Here is an 18101-nt window from a genome sequence, read left to right on the forward strand (position 1 = left end):
CATCATAAGAATTTGAGAGTACAGGAAACACACATCAATATTTTATAAAAGCAGAGTGTTACTGTAGGGCTTTTTCGCCCTCTCATAGCATAGCTCTCGTAGCGCAGTGGTTAGCGCGCTCGGTGATAAGCTGAGAGGCGGTGGTTCGATCCCACCCGAGAGCATTCCTTGGCATGTTTATACTTTTTACATATTTTTACATTTTTCTTTTCTGAATTTGTTCTTCGTAATTTTTATTATATTTATATTGTCTTAATTTTTTTATTACCCGTTTATTTTTGTAATTTTATACTTTTATTTTCTTCTTTATATCATAAATATTTTACAATCAATGCTAATTTGTAAAATAATATTTTATCGAAAATTATTTAATTACATCAAATTTGAAATGCGCGCAAATTATATTTACACATATTATCTCTCAGCATTTGAAGGGTTGCTTTCCACGAATATCATTAGAAATATTATCTTCCTTCAATAATGTATTTTTAGGAATCTTTTTAATCCGCGTACAAAAAAGAAATGGCGAGTACTTATCAACATGAATCCAACAAGCCTAAAGATGATTACGATAAGTATCCTGCTGAGTTCAAGCATTGCTTTGGCCAGCACCCGGTGTATCATTCGGTGAGCCCGATAATTTTTACATTATCATATTACTGTCCCTAAACTCATATTACTGTCTAGATTTAAGTGCAACGTTTTTAAAAATAGATTGCTTTGGCTGTTGCCAACAAATGAAAATAAATAGTTTATTTGGTATATATACATATAGGTAACAATATGGTTATAAATAAAATTCAGTAGTCCCAGTATATATAGTTATATTATGACATAAAATATTAACATACTACTACCCGCAAAGTAACTGCATAGCTACTTTGCATTTATAATCAGGTATTAATTAAATACATTGACATAACAACATAAGTTGAAGTAAAAAGGCGTAAGTAGATACAGTGACCTCGTTTAATAGTAAATAGTTAAAACGATCGATCGTCTTAACTTTTTAGGGACAACGGTGTACTCTGACAATAAGTATTTAGGGTAGACGGATAACAAAGTTGAAGTGAATTATTTATGACATAGTGGCAATAGCGCCACGCCGTAAAGGTGGGAAAGAAGTGAACTATTTTGAAGCAAAACGACGGCATCGATCCGCGCGGCACCCCGCGCGCCTCCCGCTCCGCGCCTCCTGCGCGAACTTCACGATGGAGAACCTCGACTCACTTCACTGTCTCTCCTTCATGTATGAAACGTACTATCTATACGCATTATTGTTTAGCTAGCCGAGCACTAGGCCTCCGCGCTAAGGTCATCAATTAGACCGCACCACCCGACTCTCGTCCTGTCTCTCTGTTTTCTCTAGACTCAGTTTCCGTTCTTTTTCCTTAAGCAATCTTAGATACGACATCCGGGCTCAGAATTACGAAAACACGACTCGGTGTCATCGGGGCACCCGAGGTCAACGTAGTGAAGGATTGTTGTTGTGGAAATTAAACGCGCTAAATTTTAAGTACATCTACCGTCCTACCATGGCCCCTATACGTTGCTGACGGTTGACGGCTGACGGCCCGCGCGCGGTACTTGACGACGGCTGGTCGCGCGCGCTTCGGCGGCTCGGTTCCCCCGGCGGTGACGGTCGGACGGCACCACGTTTCGCCACAGCAAGTTACGGTACTCGAACCGATTCCCTGCCAGGGGTTCGGCCCTGAACGTGCGGGAGCAGGCGAAGGCGGCGTCATTGAGCCGAATCGAGGCGGCGGCGTCGAGGGTGGCCGCGGGAGCGGAGAGCGGCGCCAGCGGCGGGGCGGCAGCCGCGGCGGGAAGCGGCGCCGCCCGCCCCGGCTACGGCTACGAAGCCCTGTCGGCGGCCAGCGACGGCAGCGATGCTGAGCCGGACGAGGTTCCGGAGTACGCGCCCTTCGAGATGGAGCTGTCCGGTGGAGCCGAGTCCGTCGAGGGGCCGTCGTCCCGCGGCTCGGCCAAGGTGAACTTCCCCCCGGACGTGGAGCGCGAGCGAGAACGACGCCCCACGGGGTCCTTTGCCGCGACGGCCACCGCGGCCTACCACCGGGGACGCGGCCGCTCCATGAGCGCCTGGAGTGACATCAGCCGGTCTAGCATCCGCTTCGAGGAAAGGTGAGCGCTATTGTCCTTCCTTATTTTTATAAGCGCTGCTAATTTGACTCGTAGTTGTAAACTATACTATGTAAGAGGCATAAAGTTTATAGGTTTTACAGAGATCAGATAAAGTACATGCGACATAGGAATCAGATTAAGGGTGTGCTCGAAAAATAGTATATATCATTTGAAGTCATAAAACGAACAAAGTCGGAAGAGAGGATTGCGAGAGACAGGGGTAATTGACTTTTGACATACTTACCCATATACGCATTATTTTAAAGTGTTTCACGTTTTGATCGCGGAGCGCATCTGGACCGGGAGGGGAGGAGTGGCATGCGCAGAGAGGTCGCTCGCACGCCACCGCTACAATCTCAACCCTGCAGCTAATCACGTAGCGGATTACATTTTTGGGGTTTTGGTGGCAACGTTTGAATGCTAATGGAGCTCTCAGCGTGCTTAATTGACGTGATGAGTTCTAGGTATCCTAAGAATTCTAAGCAAATATGTTTTTTGTTACTTAGTTATTCTCTATAGGATGCAGAGTAAGTTAACGTGCCTGACCGCAGTAAAACTTCTGGGCGACTTTGCTTATTCTGGGCGGAGGTCGCGCGATAACGAATCGAATGAAATACGTTTCGCTAATTTAGTAAAACAGTTAAACTTTACCAGTTATTTACTTTTTAAAAAAATATTCGTAATGTACATTAGTCCCACAGTTCATTTTTTTACTATTTTTTGTGTCGAAATTTGAAACTGAAATACACATGTAAAGACAAAGTTTATTTTAATTTATTATTTTTCTCTATGAATAATTTTACTATTGTCTATTTATTTGTGACGTTTAATTCAATGTCACATAAATTAAAATACAAAAATATTTTATTGGAATAAAAAACGTTAAATGTCGTTTCTCTATTTACAGAACAACAACATTCGTTTTTTTCCACAAGAAAGATCGCTATTATGCATAATAATATGTAAATTGCCACTGTACTACAATCTAGAACATGGTTGCATTTCATAACACAAAAGGATAGTTTACTTATAACTAAGCCTTATTTCAGGAATATATTTTAAAGTTTTTTTTTAACTGGATAATGTCAATTTAAACCAATTTGTATTGACGTACCGGGCGGTTGCATATATGAGTAGGTTAACTTAAATATCTAAATACATATAACGAGACAGAATTTACCAAAACTATCCAAAGGATCTATGAAGAGTTCGCAAACTTCTACGATTTACTAGGACTAGCTTAACTACTTAGTTAATTTGTGCGTTGCGGTTTAAAAAATATAGTTTTATAGAAACAGCGAAACCGCGACTGAGAGACATCAAAACTTTAATAGCTTCAATGATTCTTTACTAATGTCCATGCGCTTCAACTTTTCCGATTAATTTAATCAAAACTACTTTTAATATCTTCCACCAGTTCTAACTATGTTTGGTAAATTAAGCATTTAACTGAACCAAAGCAAACAAAGTCGTCTTGCTCCAAGACCCACTGATGCGTTTGTAAAGTTGCTTCCAAAACTCTCTTAACAGAACGCAATGCTGAACGTGCTATTCACAGGTAGTTGACTAAGTTCCAATTAATATGGAACATAATTGAATTAAGGATAATTCTAGCGTGATTCCTGGCACCACGCCGGGACATCTGAAGAACAATTCAACAACAATTACGCTAGCAGCCGCGTACTGGATACTCTCTGCTTCAAAGAGAAAAACCTATTGTGTTAATGTAAAACCAAACTCCTAAATATTTAGATTAGATCTTGGTAATCAAGCTTACTTTAAGACACAAACATGCATCATATGCGTGAAAATTGGATTATAAAAGAATCACACAACTCCACAAAATCTACATTTCGAAGCCTATCAAAAACTTTATGTAAATATTTTATGAAACATTTCGTCAGTCGACTAGTGCAAATAATAAATTCCTAATTAGTGACTCTGAATACAGTTCATACCGTTGTGTTATACATAATTACACAGACTAGTTAAAGTCGAATTTGTAACGTAGCTCGAGGCACGAGGATTAATTGACTTTTAATGTTTACTTATCAAAAAATATTATATATTTTAAAATAGTATATGTAAATTGTGTTTTGATTATGTTGATAAAAAAATATTTTATGTAAAATAATGTCCACTGCTTTTTACACATTATTCCCACATTTTGCGAACAAATGTTTCTTTTCTGAAGGAAACTGTAATGTTATTGAGCCATTTTTGTATATTTTTAAATAAATCGAAAAGTTGTTCAGCGAGAGCATATAGATGATAATCTGACGGAGCCAAGTCTAGAGAACAAGCCGCATGGGATAGAATTTCCCAAGTGAAAGCGTCGAGCGTTTCCCTGACATGTTTTGATGTGTGTGATGGTGGATTACCATGGAGCAGAATCACTTTGTGTGGCCTTTTCTTATATTACGGTCATTATTTAATTAATAATTAAAGTAATTCTCAATTTAAATTGATTATTTACCAGGTTTTAGCAGGTCATATTAAATAACACCCTTCTGACACCAGACAGAGAACATTGTCTTTTTTCTAAAGCGATATGGCTTAGACCAACAGTGGTAAGTCTAGAATTGTACTTATAATAATAAATTATTAGGCAAAAATGTCTATGACATGTGTCAGACTTGATTGTCACGAATCTATCATTATTGTATTCCTCCTAAATTATTCATCTGATATGGTTCGTTCTTATATACATTTAGCTTGTTGTATATAAAATGGATTTGATTATTATAAAGTCACAAAAAGGTAACGATTGCGATTTGCTCGTCATCGCTACCATTGTAAATGTAACCAAAATGGGACATCTTTGTGGAGGTGTGAAAACCGAAAGTCGTGTTCTGCCACAATGATACTTGACCAAAGATGTACAATCATTTTGAGAGAGACGAGTCACGCATGTGCTTTAAGTATTCCGCAAAATTAAATATTACAGTTTATTGGTAAATGTAAGCAAGATGTTTTCATCAATATGGCATCCGTTCACCATATTTACGAGAACAATTTGGATGGTAAAACTGATACAGAAGAGTACAAAAATTGGCTTCTATCATTTTCTGGTACGAAAAGTTCTTTGTACAGGGATCTGAAAAAATACCTTAATGTAAACAAATTGTTATATGACAAATTAGACGCTATAGTAGTCCCAGAGGCCTTTTCAAACAAGTTCCTAGTGTATGACAGAGTATGTTCGGAAAAAAAATAGTTCTCCATTGGCGAGGAAAATTATAAGAAAATAAGCGCGGCTCTTTTCGGTATTGTCACCATTTTATCAACTATATAATATACATCTGGATGTCAGTTCAAACAAAAATACATCTATTATTATAAATATGATCTATTCCCTGCTTCCGAACAAGTCTGAAGAGACATATCTTCGGTAACCTTTTTTTAATATAAAAAGACGAGTTTCAACGAGTTCATTTGGGATTCAAAGTAGCAGAGTGTTCTTATCATTACAATCGTGCGATTTGGCGAAAAGTAAAAACGCTTAATCTTAATCAATTAAAAGAGCACTGAAATGCTATGACTTATAGCTATGTTGCCAATGTTACCTCCTGAATATATACAATCAACTCTCAATGATATAATAAACAGTGTAGAAATGAGCAAAAACTTTCGGTTCTTTTGTAAATACCTTAATCAGTGGAACGGCACTTTTCTCCACATAGATTAAGTGTTTCCAAAGATAATTTTGGAACAAATAATCACGTTGAAGGGTAGCATCGGCACTTGCGAGCACATATACCGCAAAACCCCCGACTTTATACTGTTTTTTCATAAGACAGAAAAGAAAGTAAATACTATGACAAAGTTAAAACAAATTGTTACAACCTGTTACAAGAATGGAAACAAAATTAAAGAAATGTGGATATTACGTTAGATAAAAAAAAGTTGCACTCCGGGAGTGCCGGCAGAGATGAAAACTTGAATATTAACGTGCCTTTAACATATCGCCGATATCAGAAACATTACAATTAAACATGCTACTGAGCTTTGGACTTGGTAACTGAAGAGCTGTTATTACAAAGGATTACATTTATACAAATTCACAGGCTACGGCATGTTCACGGTCAATATGGAAAACACGGGCACGAGGTAAATGTTCCAATTGAAGTAAACACAATGGTGCATCAGTTACACACATTATGCATCAGTTCACATTATAAAGAAAATATCTTACGAATTTTCAATCAGGTCACGTGTCCTGACGCGAGTTTAACATTCTTTGCCCATCACAAAATGTGCAAAACGCAGCTAAAGAAATTTTCACTTCAAAAATATCGCACGCTTTTAGAATATACTAATGAAATGTGTCCTATATCAAGTGCCTATCTATTAGGGTTCAGACGGACAGACAGCGAAGGCTTAGTAATAGGATTCCGTTTTTGCCCTTTGGATACGGAACCCTAAAAAAAGACCCTCTGCGAAGTTGCCCTTATGGAAAGTTGTACTTTTGGAAATTCTACCACCTCTGAATCTGAATGTTTTGTCAATGTCTGTAGATATAAAAGGACCATAAGTCGGTAACATAGCAAAGATAATAACGACTAAAAAATAAACAATGAAAAAATAAACTTGCCAATTTGGACTTAAAACTAGTCGGAACACAGGTATGCGATACAAGATTTAGGGTGGTTCGTTAGTTGTCGGCAGTACACCTATATCGACTCCCAGTGCCCAAGAGAATTAGGTCGGAATAAACTTCACAAGATAAATTGCCACGAATTGTATCTGTGTTTAAATTCACCAATAACTGTGTATCTTTTTTGGTAGAAATTCGCGCAGAGCCAAATTGTGTTTAATTTCCGAAAACAAAATAATACAACAAGTAACACTTACGTGTTTTCTTTAAACCACGAAATAACACCAAAAACAAATCTAACTTGTATAAATTTTTAAAATGTTTATTTAAGTGATTCCTCAACATACGCACCCTTCAACGTTGTTATTAATACTAATTATATTATAAAATAAAGTTGCAAAAACGAAAAAAGTCGAAATAATTGGGCCGAGCCGCACTCCGAGAGTCGTCGGAGCGGACTTTTACCTAATTAGTGTCTCTCTTGTCACGCTCCAATGGGCAAAGAGTATGGAGGTACAAAGCAGCTGCCGTTTGCTGTACTTAGTTCGGACTTGTCTGTTTGCCACTTTAATTGAGGCTGCTAGAACCAGTGTGGCCTAATTTTTGACCTATCTGCATTTTCGTAATTTAAAAATGATGTATAGTCCACGTAAAACTGCTAGTCCGCTCTGAATATAGAAATGAATCGCTTCGCGATAGTTAATTGTATGACTACACCTCCTCGCAACAACTTCAGAGCGGACTATACACTTTTACTTTCTCCACATTGTAAGTAGTTTTTTGTAGTTAGGCTACTTTGGTTCTAACAGCCTCAATTGTAGTTATCACTTAATTAAAATGAATTTTAAAAGCTTTTTCATAGGAATTTCAATGCCTTGAAGCAGTTTTCGTACTTCGTGTTACTAGTTATTGACAAGCCATGGTGCATATTTTTATAGCGATGGAGTAAAAAAATATAGCTCCGAGAAGAAAAAGGACAGAACTTCTAGATTATGCATTTTATAGCTTTTATCACTAAGTCGACCTGATTGATTCCAATGTTTAGTTACAGCTAACTCACTACAAAACATGAGTGAGTGTTTAGAAAGAATGAATGTCTAAATATCCCGTTCGTCGTCAATCCATTATTGTCTCACTGGACTCAGGTCACCTTTGAAACATTATTTTAAGAACAAACGGTCTTATTCATAAAAAAATGCTTATAGAAGGTTTTAAGCACTCATTAGTTAAAGTGTTCAATAAGCTTATAAAACGTTCTATAAAATTGCTTATTCATAAACGTTCCATAAACCTTCTATAACTAATGTGTCGCTAAAGTCAACTATAAATGAAAATGTTGCCATTATAGTGAAGTTCGGCGAACAAATTGACGAATATCCATAGATAAACATCATTAAATGACATTATTTCGTACTAAAAAATATTCTGTCTTGACATTCTTGTCAATGGGTTGTCGATAAAACCAAATCACATGTCAGTGTCATTGTATTTGTAAATACCGCGAATTTAAAAATATTTTATTTGTTAAAATGAGATGTGAAGCAAAAGTTGTTAAAAGATAAAGGAGTGAAAATTGGTTGGATATTAATGTTTTATGTAATATTGATATAATTAGAAATTAAACGAACTTACCTAAGTGAAGTTCCATTTCAATTGTACGAACTGCATAGTCTCGAAATGATAATGTTGACTTGTAGTACACCGCCAGTCGCCAGCCTTGTGTCACGTATATTCAGAGCTAAAAACCTCGAATTCAAATAATTTAAAACAATATCCAACCTACTTATAGCGCCCCCTACTGGTAAATGTCATTAAGTTTAGAGATCCTGGGGTCAAGATGTAAGTTCATTAGCTCGATTATTTTACAACATAGATGATATTATGGGTAATACTTATCGTATATAAGTATGGGTGGGTGGGTTATAATATCATTTCGAGACTATGCAGTTCGTACAATTGAAATGGAACTTCACTTAGGTAAGTTCGTTTAATTTCTAATTGTACTTCACTGCATAGTCTCTTCAATGATAATGTTGACTTGTAGATGTTTAGAGATTTGTAAAATAACGAGCGTATTAAACAAAATACAAAAACATTTAAATCCTACTATTTTTAAAATTCCTAATTTAATATATCTATTTAAATATTAATTACAGTTATCAAGTATACGTTTGATGTAACATCTCTACTACAAAATTGAACTTAGATCTGATCCATTCAGCTATCCTTCTAAGAGGGTCTTAACTGACACTCATATGTTTAGACGTCAGCGTAGCAGCGTGGTAACGCGTGCTCTCTAATGGTATGTATTGTAAAAAATGATATATCAATGCCATCATCTTCCGTGGTTGATAAAATCTAGAAACTGTCGTCTGGAAGGTCACTGTATTATAAGATTACATAAAAGAAATAAACTTATTCTTGCAATTCTCAAGTGTTACTAGGCCTATCTAGGTAATTTTATTAAGGATGTGCTGGACAAATACTATGATTACTATGAAATAATTGTAATACTAGATTGTTTGAACACTGGTTATAGTAAGGTTTAAATTAATGTGGCAATTTAATATACAATATCTTCCGACAAGCAATTTGGTTAATATACAATAATGTTATTATTATGTTTATGTATACTTTTTAGAAGTCTCGACTCAGATGTAGGCGAATCGGTAGTAATAATGGCATTCACGGGCTTACACCAAGTGAACGTCATAATATATACGATATCTATTATTTTTATATATTACTTATATATATATATATATATATATATATATATATATACAGGGTGTCCCGTAAGTACCACGACAAACTTGGGGAGAACAAAGGTGAGGGTCTGACCTCTCTGGGAAAAAAAAAATACCTTGGTAAAAGTGTCACCGTTTTTGCACTATCAATTGTTTTAGATTTTTTTAGAAATTCAGCCCTCTTCATCTTCTTTCGTTAACTGCGTGTACAAATTTGGTGATGCAGTGTTTATTTTTTCTGTTAAATACTATCAGATAGTTGGTTTATTATATTGAAATGTAAATTGGTTAAAAGATGTAAAGGAAGCCTGAAAAAAATAGGGATATTTTTTGATTTTAATTTTTTTACTATTTCTCCCTCAACTTTGACTCGTCGCGGTGAAAAAAAAATGTACTGGACTATAAGTGTACGTTGCGCCAAAAATATGTCCAGTTAATAGAGATTTCAAAAAGGTACCACACTTACTATTTAAAGTTGAAGAAAAAAAGTTAAGGCCATTTTTGCATGAAAGGGAGTGAAACCAACTAAAACGTAATGATAGAGTTTTTATTTAAATTACGGTTTCTACCTACTCACAACGTGTCAGGCAGTACTAAATCACATTATTACCTAGTTACACACTTAAAAATATCATTCTTCATTTGTAAAAAAACAATTTAGTAACTAACTAGCAAACAAAGTATTACTATTATTAAGTCAATTTTTACCTACTTTGAACTGTCGTTTCGAAGTAAAACTTCGTACATGTATGTAATTTGAATGACAATACCTTAATTTGACATCTTGGAACAGATCTGATGATAGAGCCAGGATATGGATGGTAGATCTCTTACCAATTTAGCCCAAACTTGAGGAATTTACTAAGAAATGAACCATGCACCTACTGACTCTATCACCAAATCTGTTCCAAGATGTCAAATATATGGTATTGTCATTCAAATTACATACATGTACGAAGTTTCACTTCGAAACGACAATTCAATGTAGGTAAAACTTGACTTAATAAATTGTAATATTTTGTTTACTAGTTAGTTACTAAATTGTTTTTCACAAATAAAGAATGATATTTTTAAGCGTGTAACTAGGTAATAATGTGATTTAGTACTGCCTGACACGTTGTGAGTAGGTAGAAACCGTAATTTAAATAAAAACTCTATCATTACGTTTTAGTTGGTTTCAGTCCCTTTCATGCAAAAACGGCCTTAACTTTTTTTCTTCAACTTTAAATTGTAAGTGTGGTACCTTTTTGAAATCTCTATTAACTGGACATATTTTTTGGCGCAACGTACACTTATAGTCCAGTACTTTTTTTTTTCACCGCGACGAGTCAAAGTTGAGGGAAAAATAGTAAAAAAATTAAAATCTAAAAACATCCCTATTTTTTTCAGGCTTCCTTTACATCTTTTAACCAATTTACATTTCAATATGATAGACCAATTATCTGATAGTATTTAACAGAAAAAATAAACACTGCATCACCAAATTTGTACACGCTGTTGACGAAAGAAGATGAAGAGGGCTAAATTTCTAAAAAAATCTAAAACAATTGATAGTGCAAAAACGGTGACACTTTTATTAAGGTAATTTTTTTTCCCAGAGAGGTCAGACCCTCACCTATGTTCTCCCCAAGTTTGTCGTGGTACTTACGGGACACCCTGTATATATATATATATTACTCATATATTATTATTGTTTTTTTTTTCTTTTTACTATATGAGTAATTACAATAACCAAAAAAAGTAAATAGTATTTTTTCTTCATCTCCACTAAATAATATATAATATTTTACACTTAACTCGCTAAAAATATTTATACATCAGATGTAACTATCCCAAGTAATAGCATACTTGGGATATGGAGGATAGAAAACCTAAATATGCATTTTAAGAACAAAAATAATTCTAGATATATATATATCAAAATGAAAAGAATATTGTAACTAGTCTACAGATAGATCTAGTTATTTACACTGTTTAGGCCAAAATATTATAAGCACCAGCATCACGTTTTCATTATTGCGTCTAACATTGCTTGTAGAGCAACAAAATCTTGAGATTCGTGTACAGAAACGAAACGCTCCTCGAGGAAGCGAGTAACATACAGGGTAAAGCGTTGACGAAAAACAAATGGATCTAGTTTTTTTTTTTTCTTTTTTTAAATTCATATGAGACCCAAAATGCAACCCTTCCAAAATGAAAGGTTTATTTTTTTTTTAATACTATTTTTTAGGACTGTCTGGACCTACTACCAGATACTACCACAAACTCCCCAACCGTTCAGAGATAATCTTTAACAACAATTATTTTATTAGAAATAAAATGAATATTTCCATTTAAATAGTATAACCTTAGTCATGACATGTAAGTCATACTTCTTGTAGGTTTCCTAGTAAATAAATCTATTTAAAAACCTTCAAAGTGTTAATTCGCAATGTATAATCTTGATTTAGTGATAGCAAATTCATTCTGAAATTATTGAATGTATTAGGGAAATAAAAACATTTTTTGGGTATTCAATAAATCCAATATGTGCCTTGATATTACGGTTAAATGTGGGTATTAAACACCATGCTGTTTCTATATGAAATAACTGTGGAGTTGCCTACACGTATTAGGGTTTCACCGTGTTGAAGATGATTATTGAAAAAATATCTTTAAGCACAAGTAATGCTGCATTTAACTTTAAATAGTTGATCGGATTTGTTATTTAAATCAAATAACAAAAATACCGAGAATAATGACCATATGTTACATAACTGATTGTGTCCCGATAATAAAAATAATATGACAACTACCACCTGTAATTATATCTATCTGTAAGAGGGATAGTATTTTGATAAACATTATTAAAATTGTTATATATATATACCTATCTTTGCATTTATTACAATTTTTATTTTTTAATATTATTATTATATATATTTTTTTATTTTTTTTCTTTATATTTCACCCTTGTGTTGATTTTTAATCTTTTATCTAATGGTAAAGCAATTTGATTTTTTATTTATTTATTGCTTGTATAATACAATGAACAACCTTAACAGTTGTATTATTTCCAATTATCAAACTATCTTTTAAGTAACCAATAAATCCTAAAGAATGATATAGCTTATTATGTCTATGATCCTAAATTACTAAGTGTTGTTATTGTTTCTTGTCCATTATTATGACATTTCAAATAGGAACTATGTTATATAAATATATAACTGACACACTGTCCCTAGATCTTAATCAGTTATGTATGGTCTTGTATCTTTTAAAAGGTTAGTAAAAACATAAATATAGTGTTCTGCTCAAACCAAAGGAAAGAACTTGAAATGCATAGAATTTCCATTTAACCATAGACATGTAAACACTGTTTAAGGTAATCATGAATTAGTATCCAAATATGCATTCTTGAAAACAATAGTAAGTAGTGAGTGGAATGCCAGGCTTTATTTAAAGCTCAAGATTAAGACCAAGATATTCAATATAAACCAACATCACCATCATCAGGTGTTGGTAAAGTAAAAATATTGTAAAAAATTGGTTAAGAGTAAACAATATGTTACCACTGATGTGAGTAGTCTTTCTACACACATACAGAGTATATTTTGAAAAAATCTTCATTCCTTGAGAATAATGAGTTTAAGTGTTTATACAGATAGACTCTTAAAGCTAACCACTTGCAAAGCTTGGGTCAATAGTTATTTGTTACAACTGGTCTTTAAAATTATAATTATAATCGACCACATTATTAACCACTCACCTAAAAATCTGTTGTGATTGAAGATTTATTCCAAAGGAAACTTCGATCAAGCCTTTCTGTGATACAGGTATTTGTGCATGAGGCTTGTTGTAAGTCAGATAATGACCCTATTTGGTATGAGTATCTCAAACTTTTGGATGAAGTTTATCATAGGATGAAGTGTAAATATCTTCGTTATATTTGTTATTATAAAATATTGTACTATATATATATGAATTGAACAATCATTGTTTCTTAAACCATTTTGCCGATCATTTGTTCCAGTACTTGTACTATGAAATTTCTTCTTATTATTTATTATACATAATAAATGACCAGCACCAGTAATAAGATAATTGATAGCAAATTATCTTTATAAAGGCAAATAATTTAAAATTATTAAGAAACAATCATGTCAAATGCTCGAGAGCAGTAAGCATTCGCCTGATGTGGCATGGCTTTTGACTCTTTACAGCTACAATAGTAACTGCGACTTGTGCAACTTTTAAAGTCTAATCATGTGTTATCCGTCCCACAGTTTCCTAGAGGTTCCTAGAGGTCCAGTTCTTCCTTTAAACTATTTTTTCCTTTAGTCTATCTATCACCATCTAGATAGATAGATAGTTCCTTTAGTAAATTACTCTTTAATATGCTGATCTACCTGGATACCAAATTCTTATGAATGGTTAAACCAATTTTAGGTTCTTCTAGAGTATTACAAAAGGATATAAATTGTCATCTCTATATCCTGTATCATGTACATTATTAATCTGAATGATTTTTCAATAAAATGTTCATTCATTAAAATCATTACACCCAATCGATGGTAATAGTTGTGTCTATCTACTGATTATTAGTATTTTGTTATATAGGTTATTTACCCGATGTGAAGGACATAATACCCTATTAAAATGGGTGAATATCCGTTGTATCCGTCTACTTAATAGTAGTATCTTGTTATAGTTGTTATATAGGTAAATATGCAATATGTAAGGGTCCCTTATTTGAACGGATGAATATCCATTAGGTATATTCTACTCAATAGTAGATTATTTTATGTGACTAAATACTCAATATAAACAGGTTAGTACCCATGAACGGTGCTAAATAGCACCCTATTTCTTGTAATGTAGGTAAATATCCAATATGTAAGGGTCATAACCTTATTTGAACGGGTGAATACCCATTAGGTATATTCTACTCAATAGTAGATTCTTTTATGTGAGTAAATACTCAGTATAAACGGGTTAGTACCCATGCACGGGGCTAAATAGCACCCTATTTCTATGTTCATAGCTTTATATAAGCGAGATTTATATAAGGATTTAAATAAGCGAGATCACCTAAATAGGTGACAAGCTTAGTTAATGAACATAAGACGTCAAATTCCTTGCTACAGAACAATATGGTAATCTAAAAATCCTTTGCTTGGAAAAATATATATGTAAAAATTTACCTTGTCATTCCTCATTAATATATAAGATTATCATCTTATCTTTAATAAATGAAAATAATACATTTTCAATTTGCGACGGCATTCGTAATGGCCGCCTAGTACAAGTCTTCAGAATAATTTCGTCAAATTTCTTTATTTTCCATTGTAACTTTTCTGCACAATATATTACACCTACGTCTTTTATAAATTATTAATTGAAATATTTGTTATAAATTAATATTTTTTACTATAAATTACTTATTTTATTTCTTATTTTGAAAAATCATAAATGTACACAGGCTGCACGAAAAACGATAATGACATTTACCAGTAGGGGGCGCTATAAGTAGGTTGGATATTGTTTTAAATTATTTGAATTCGAGGTTTTTAGCTCTGAATATACGTGACACAAGGCTGGCGACTGGCGGTGTACTACAAGTCAACATTATCATTGAAGAGACTATGCAGTGAAGTACAATTATATAAAGTTAAATTCAATTAAGTTTCGTTTTGTAAACATTCGCAATATCTTATGGCAGTAAACCCTGTATTTCAGAAGGTGTACCAGGACCTCTGCGATCTAATTTACGATCGTTACGTACGAGATCAATTATAAAATTTACTGTCGATTTATTAAAGCTATAACGCTTCCTATAGTCTAATGAAAACAGATCACTCTTTGGTGCAATGTTCTTCGAAGTGGACGGTTTTCTAGATTTTTAATAATCTAAGCTTTGTAAAATTTGCATTGTAATTTAAAATAGTGATATAATAATGTTATTTATCGGATATTAAAATAAATTATTTCAAGTTTGTATACAAAATGGACATTGACATAATTTATTAAAAACGTATTGTCAAATTAGGTTAGTAATCACGAATCAGCTGTTGAGAGTCGGCCATCTTTGCCTTATAGCACTGTTATAGTAGGGTTCTGCCCTCTATAAGTTATAGAAGGTTTATAGAACAGTTTAGTGCCTAAAATGCGTTTATGAATAACACTTTTTGACAATCGTACTATAGCAACGTTATAAGTGTGCTATAACTTTGTATGAATAAGACCGAAAGTATTAAATGTAATTTTAACTCGTATTTTAATTTACTTGATGTATATGATGTATGATGATACTACCTACTTTGAATTCTTTAGAATTTTAAGCGTTTTACGTGATATTTTGAAATTTAATATGGGTAATAATTTTATAGTTATACAAGCGACAACTCCCAACAGAGAAAAATATAATAGAAGGTTTCTATTTTATTTATGAGACTTTATTTTGTGAGAATCATTTACTCACTTTTTTTTTTTGTATAAATGTCAGTTGGAATTATCGCCTTGAACGGTTAGACAGTGGAGAATTAACATGTTTGTGGGAACAGTGACAGTGACAGTGTGATTGAGCGAACAACGAATGTTCGCTGGATAATGATTGAGCGGACAATGATGTACGCTGGATAATGATTGAGCGGACAATGATGTACGCTAGATAATGATTAAGCGGACAATGATGTACGCTGGATAATGATTGAGTGAACAATGATGCTCACTAGATAATGATTGAGCGGACAATGATGTACGCTAGATAATGATTGAGCGGACAATGATGTACGCTGGATAATGATTGAGTGAGCAATGATGCTTGCTGGTAAGGGTGCGTTGCATCGAAAGCCCGGTTAAAATTTCCGTTAAAGTTACATGATGCAACCCACCCTAAGAAACGTAATGTTAACACTACTGTTACTCTAGGGATCTAGGATCACTGTTCACTGTTCACTGGGATCACTGTTGTTCTAGGGATTCAATACATTCCGGATTAAATGAATGAAGCTGGTGAACTGTGATTGTTCACCGGACTAAAGAGGCTAGTAGGCTATGTTTGTCCATTGGCGTAAAATGACTTATTTACTATTTTGATATTATTACCTACTTACACACGAAATGGCTATATTTATATGAATTTGGATATTTTTACAAAAGTTTTCTTTTAATTTAATACCTTCTCAAATGAGTTAGAGATTTACTATAGATTTGTAGAAAAGCATTTATAAATGTTTCTTAATGAGAATTTGAACAGACAATGTCCCAAGTATAATGCCTATGTTTCAGGGGAATAATGATGTTAAATAATGAATTGTGTACTTGGTGAAGTACACAATTGTACCATTAAAGGTGCCAGTCCAAGCCGTGTGTGGTAAAGATATTGAAAGCCAAGAAGAATAACATAGTCTGAGTTCCATCTCATACTCTGATGATGAAGTTTCGCTTGAGAAGATATGTAAGCTTACGAACAAATTTTCTACCAAGGAAACAAAATTAGGTAATACAAGTTAAGGTTCCTGAGTTTACTCCAAAAATATGTAGAATAACAACAATTTTAATAATGTTATCATTGAATATGATCCATTGGGTGGAACACAAGCTACTTAACACCCGCTGAAAAGGAGAATTTTAAAATTTGTGCAATATTAGTGGCAAATTATTTTGATTGAATTAAGTATATACAAAATGTTTCCGCAACTGTTTGTGTGGATTTATAATAAAATGTCAAGTATACCTACAACATCAAGTATAATGCTTATAAGCACAACGGTAAATTGAAAGTAACTATCCTGACATATCATGCAATGTTACGAAGACCTATTCTTCGTAATTCGGACGTTAAATTGTAATAACTTTTGTGTTAAAATAGATCAATTTAAATGGAAGTAAGACTAAATGTTAAATAGAGATACTTAAAATTATTGGTTAAACCAAGCTTTCTGCTATTTCAAAAACAGACAGGCAAAAATTCTAAAAATGTTGTAAATTGATATTATTACTTATTCTCAGATCTCTTATTACTAATTAATTCTCATGCAAAAATATTTGTTGTATATGTGAATGTCATATTCTTGTCATATGTTTAGATGGTATCCCTAACCAATCGGAAATGGAGCACAAGTATTAAATAGCTCGGAAGTCAAATATTTACTGAACCTTCTAGCTTCACAATACCTTTGATGTGAGAATGGCTATAAAAAAGGGCTCCACACATGAAGACCTGTTTGATGCTATATAAACTAAATCAATATGACTATTTTATACACTAAGACATTTAATATTTAATTTCCTGGTTGTTATTCTTGAACACTGAAGTAGATTTTGGTACTTACTTAATGGAATGACTTTTGGTACTGACTTAACTTACTGGACTTAGTTAAAATTTATGACAGTGGCCCGTTGCTAGGGGTTTGGATTTTTGAGGTCAATCAGCTGTGTTATCTCGCTTTAAACCACATGTCTATGAGAAAACACGAGAATGGGTCTTGAGATCCAGACTGCATTGGTAACACTCTGACTTGACTGAATTGCCTTTTCTTTATGTAGTTGGAGATTAAATAAATTCTTTCAATTTCGAATTTGCAATTTTAGATAACAATGTTGCAGCCAAACGTTTAGGCAGTTACACCTCT

At 33.7% G+C, this 18101-nt stretch overlaps 2 protein-coding genes and 1 non-coding gene across 8 annotated transcripts in view; 2 read left to right on the forward strand and 1 right to left on the reverse strand.

Moving 5' to 3' along the window:
* LOC140743206 (uncharacterized) overlaps nt 1-15080 on the reverse strand; it is a 29238-nt gene extending 14158 nt beyond the window's left edge. For 2 of the 4 annotated variants that reach the window (XR_012102404.1, XM_073074310.1), the window contains exon 1: nt 8372-9464. Coding sequence is in view for 3 of the 4 variants with exons in the window: in XM_073074310.1 (XP_072930411.1) it covers nt 8372-8387 (16 nt within the window). In the remaining variant the exon portion in view is untranslated. Of the gene's footprint in view, nt 1-8371; nt 9465-14669 lie in introns of those variants that run through there. The other 2 variants (XM_073074312.1, XM_073074311.1) reach the window with 2 other exon arrangements.
* TRNAY-AUA (transfer RNA tyrosine (anticodon AUA)) lies at nt 93-164 on the forward strand. Its single transcript has one exon. It is a non-coding gene; the product is annotated as a tRNA-Tyr (tRNA).
* The window catches only part of SLO2 (slowpoke 2), a 184610-nt gene continuing 167731 nt past the window's right edge, over nt 1223-18101 (forward strand). For all 3 annotated transcript variants that reach the window (XM_073074286.1, XM_073074288.1, XM_073074294.1), the window contains exon 1: nt 1223-2142. In XM_073074286.1, the coding sequence (XP_072930387.1) occupies nt 1931-2142 (212 nt within the window). In that variant the 5' untranslated portion in view covers nt 1223-1930. The remainder of the gene's footprint in view (nt 2143-18101) is intronic.

Source organism: Epargyreus clarus, unplaced genomic scaffold (assembly GCF_041222505.1).
Source record: "Epargyreus clarus isolate Ecla_fem2 unplaced genomic scaffold, WU_Ecla_fem_2.2 ptg000007l, whole genome shotgun sequence".
In the NCBI taxonomy this organism is placed as follows: domain Eukaryota; kingdom Metazoa; phylum Arthropoda; class Insecta; order Lepidoptera; family Hesperiidae; genus Epargyreus; species Epargyreus clarus.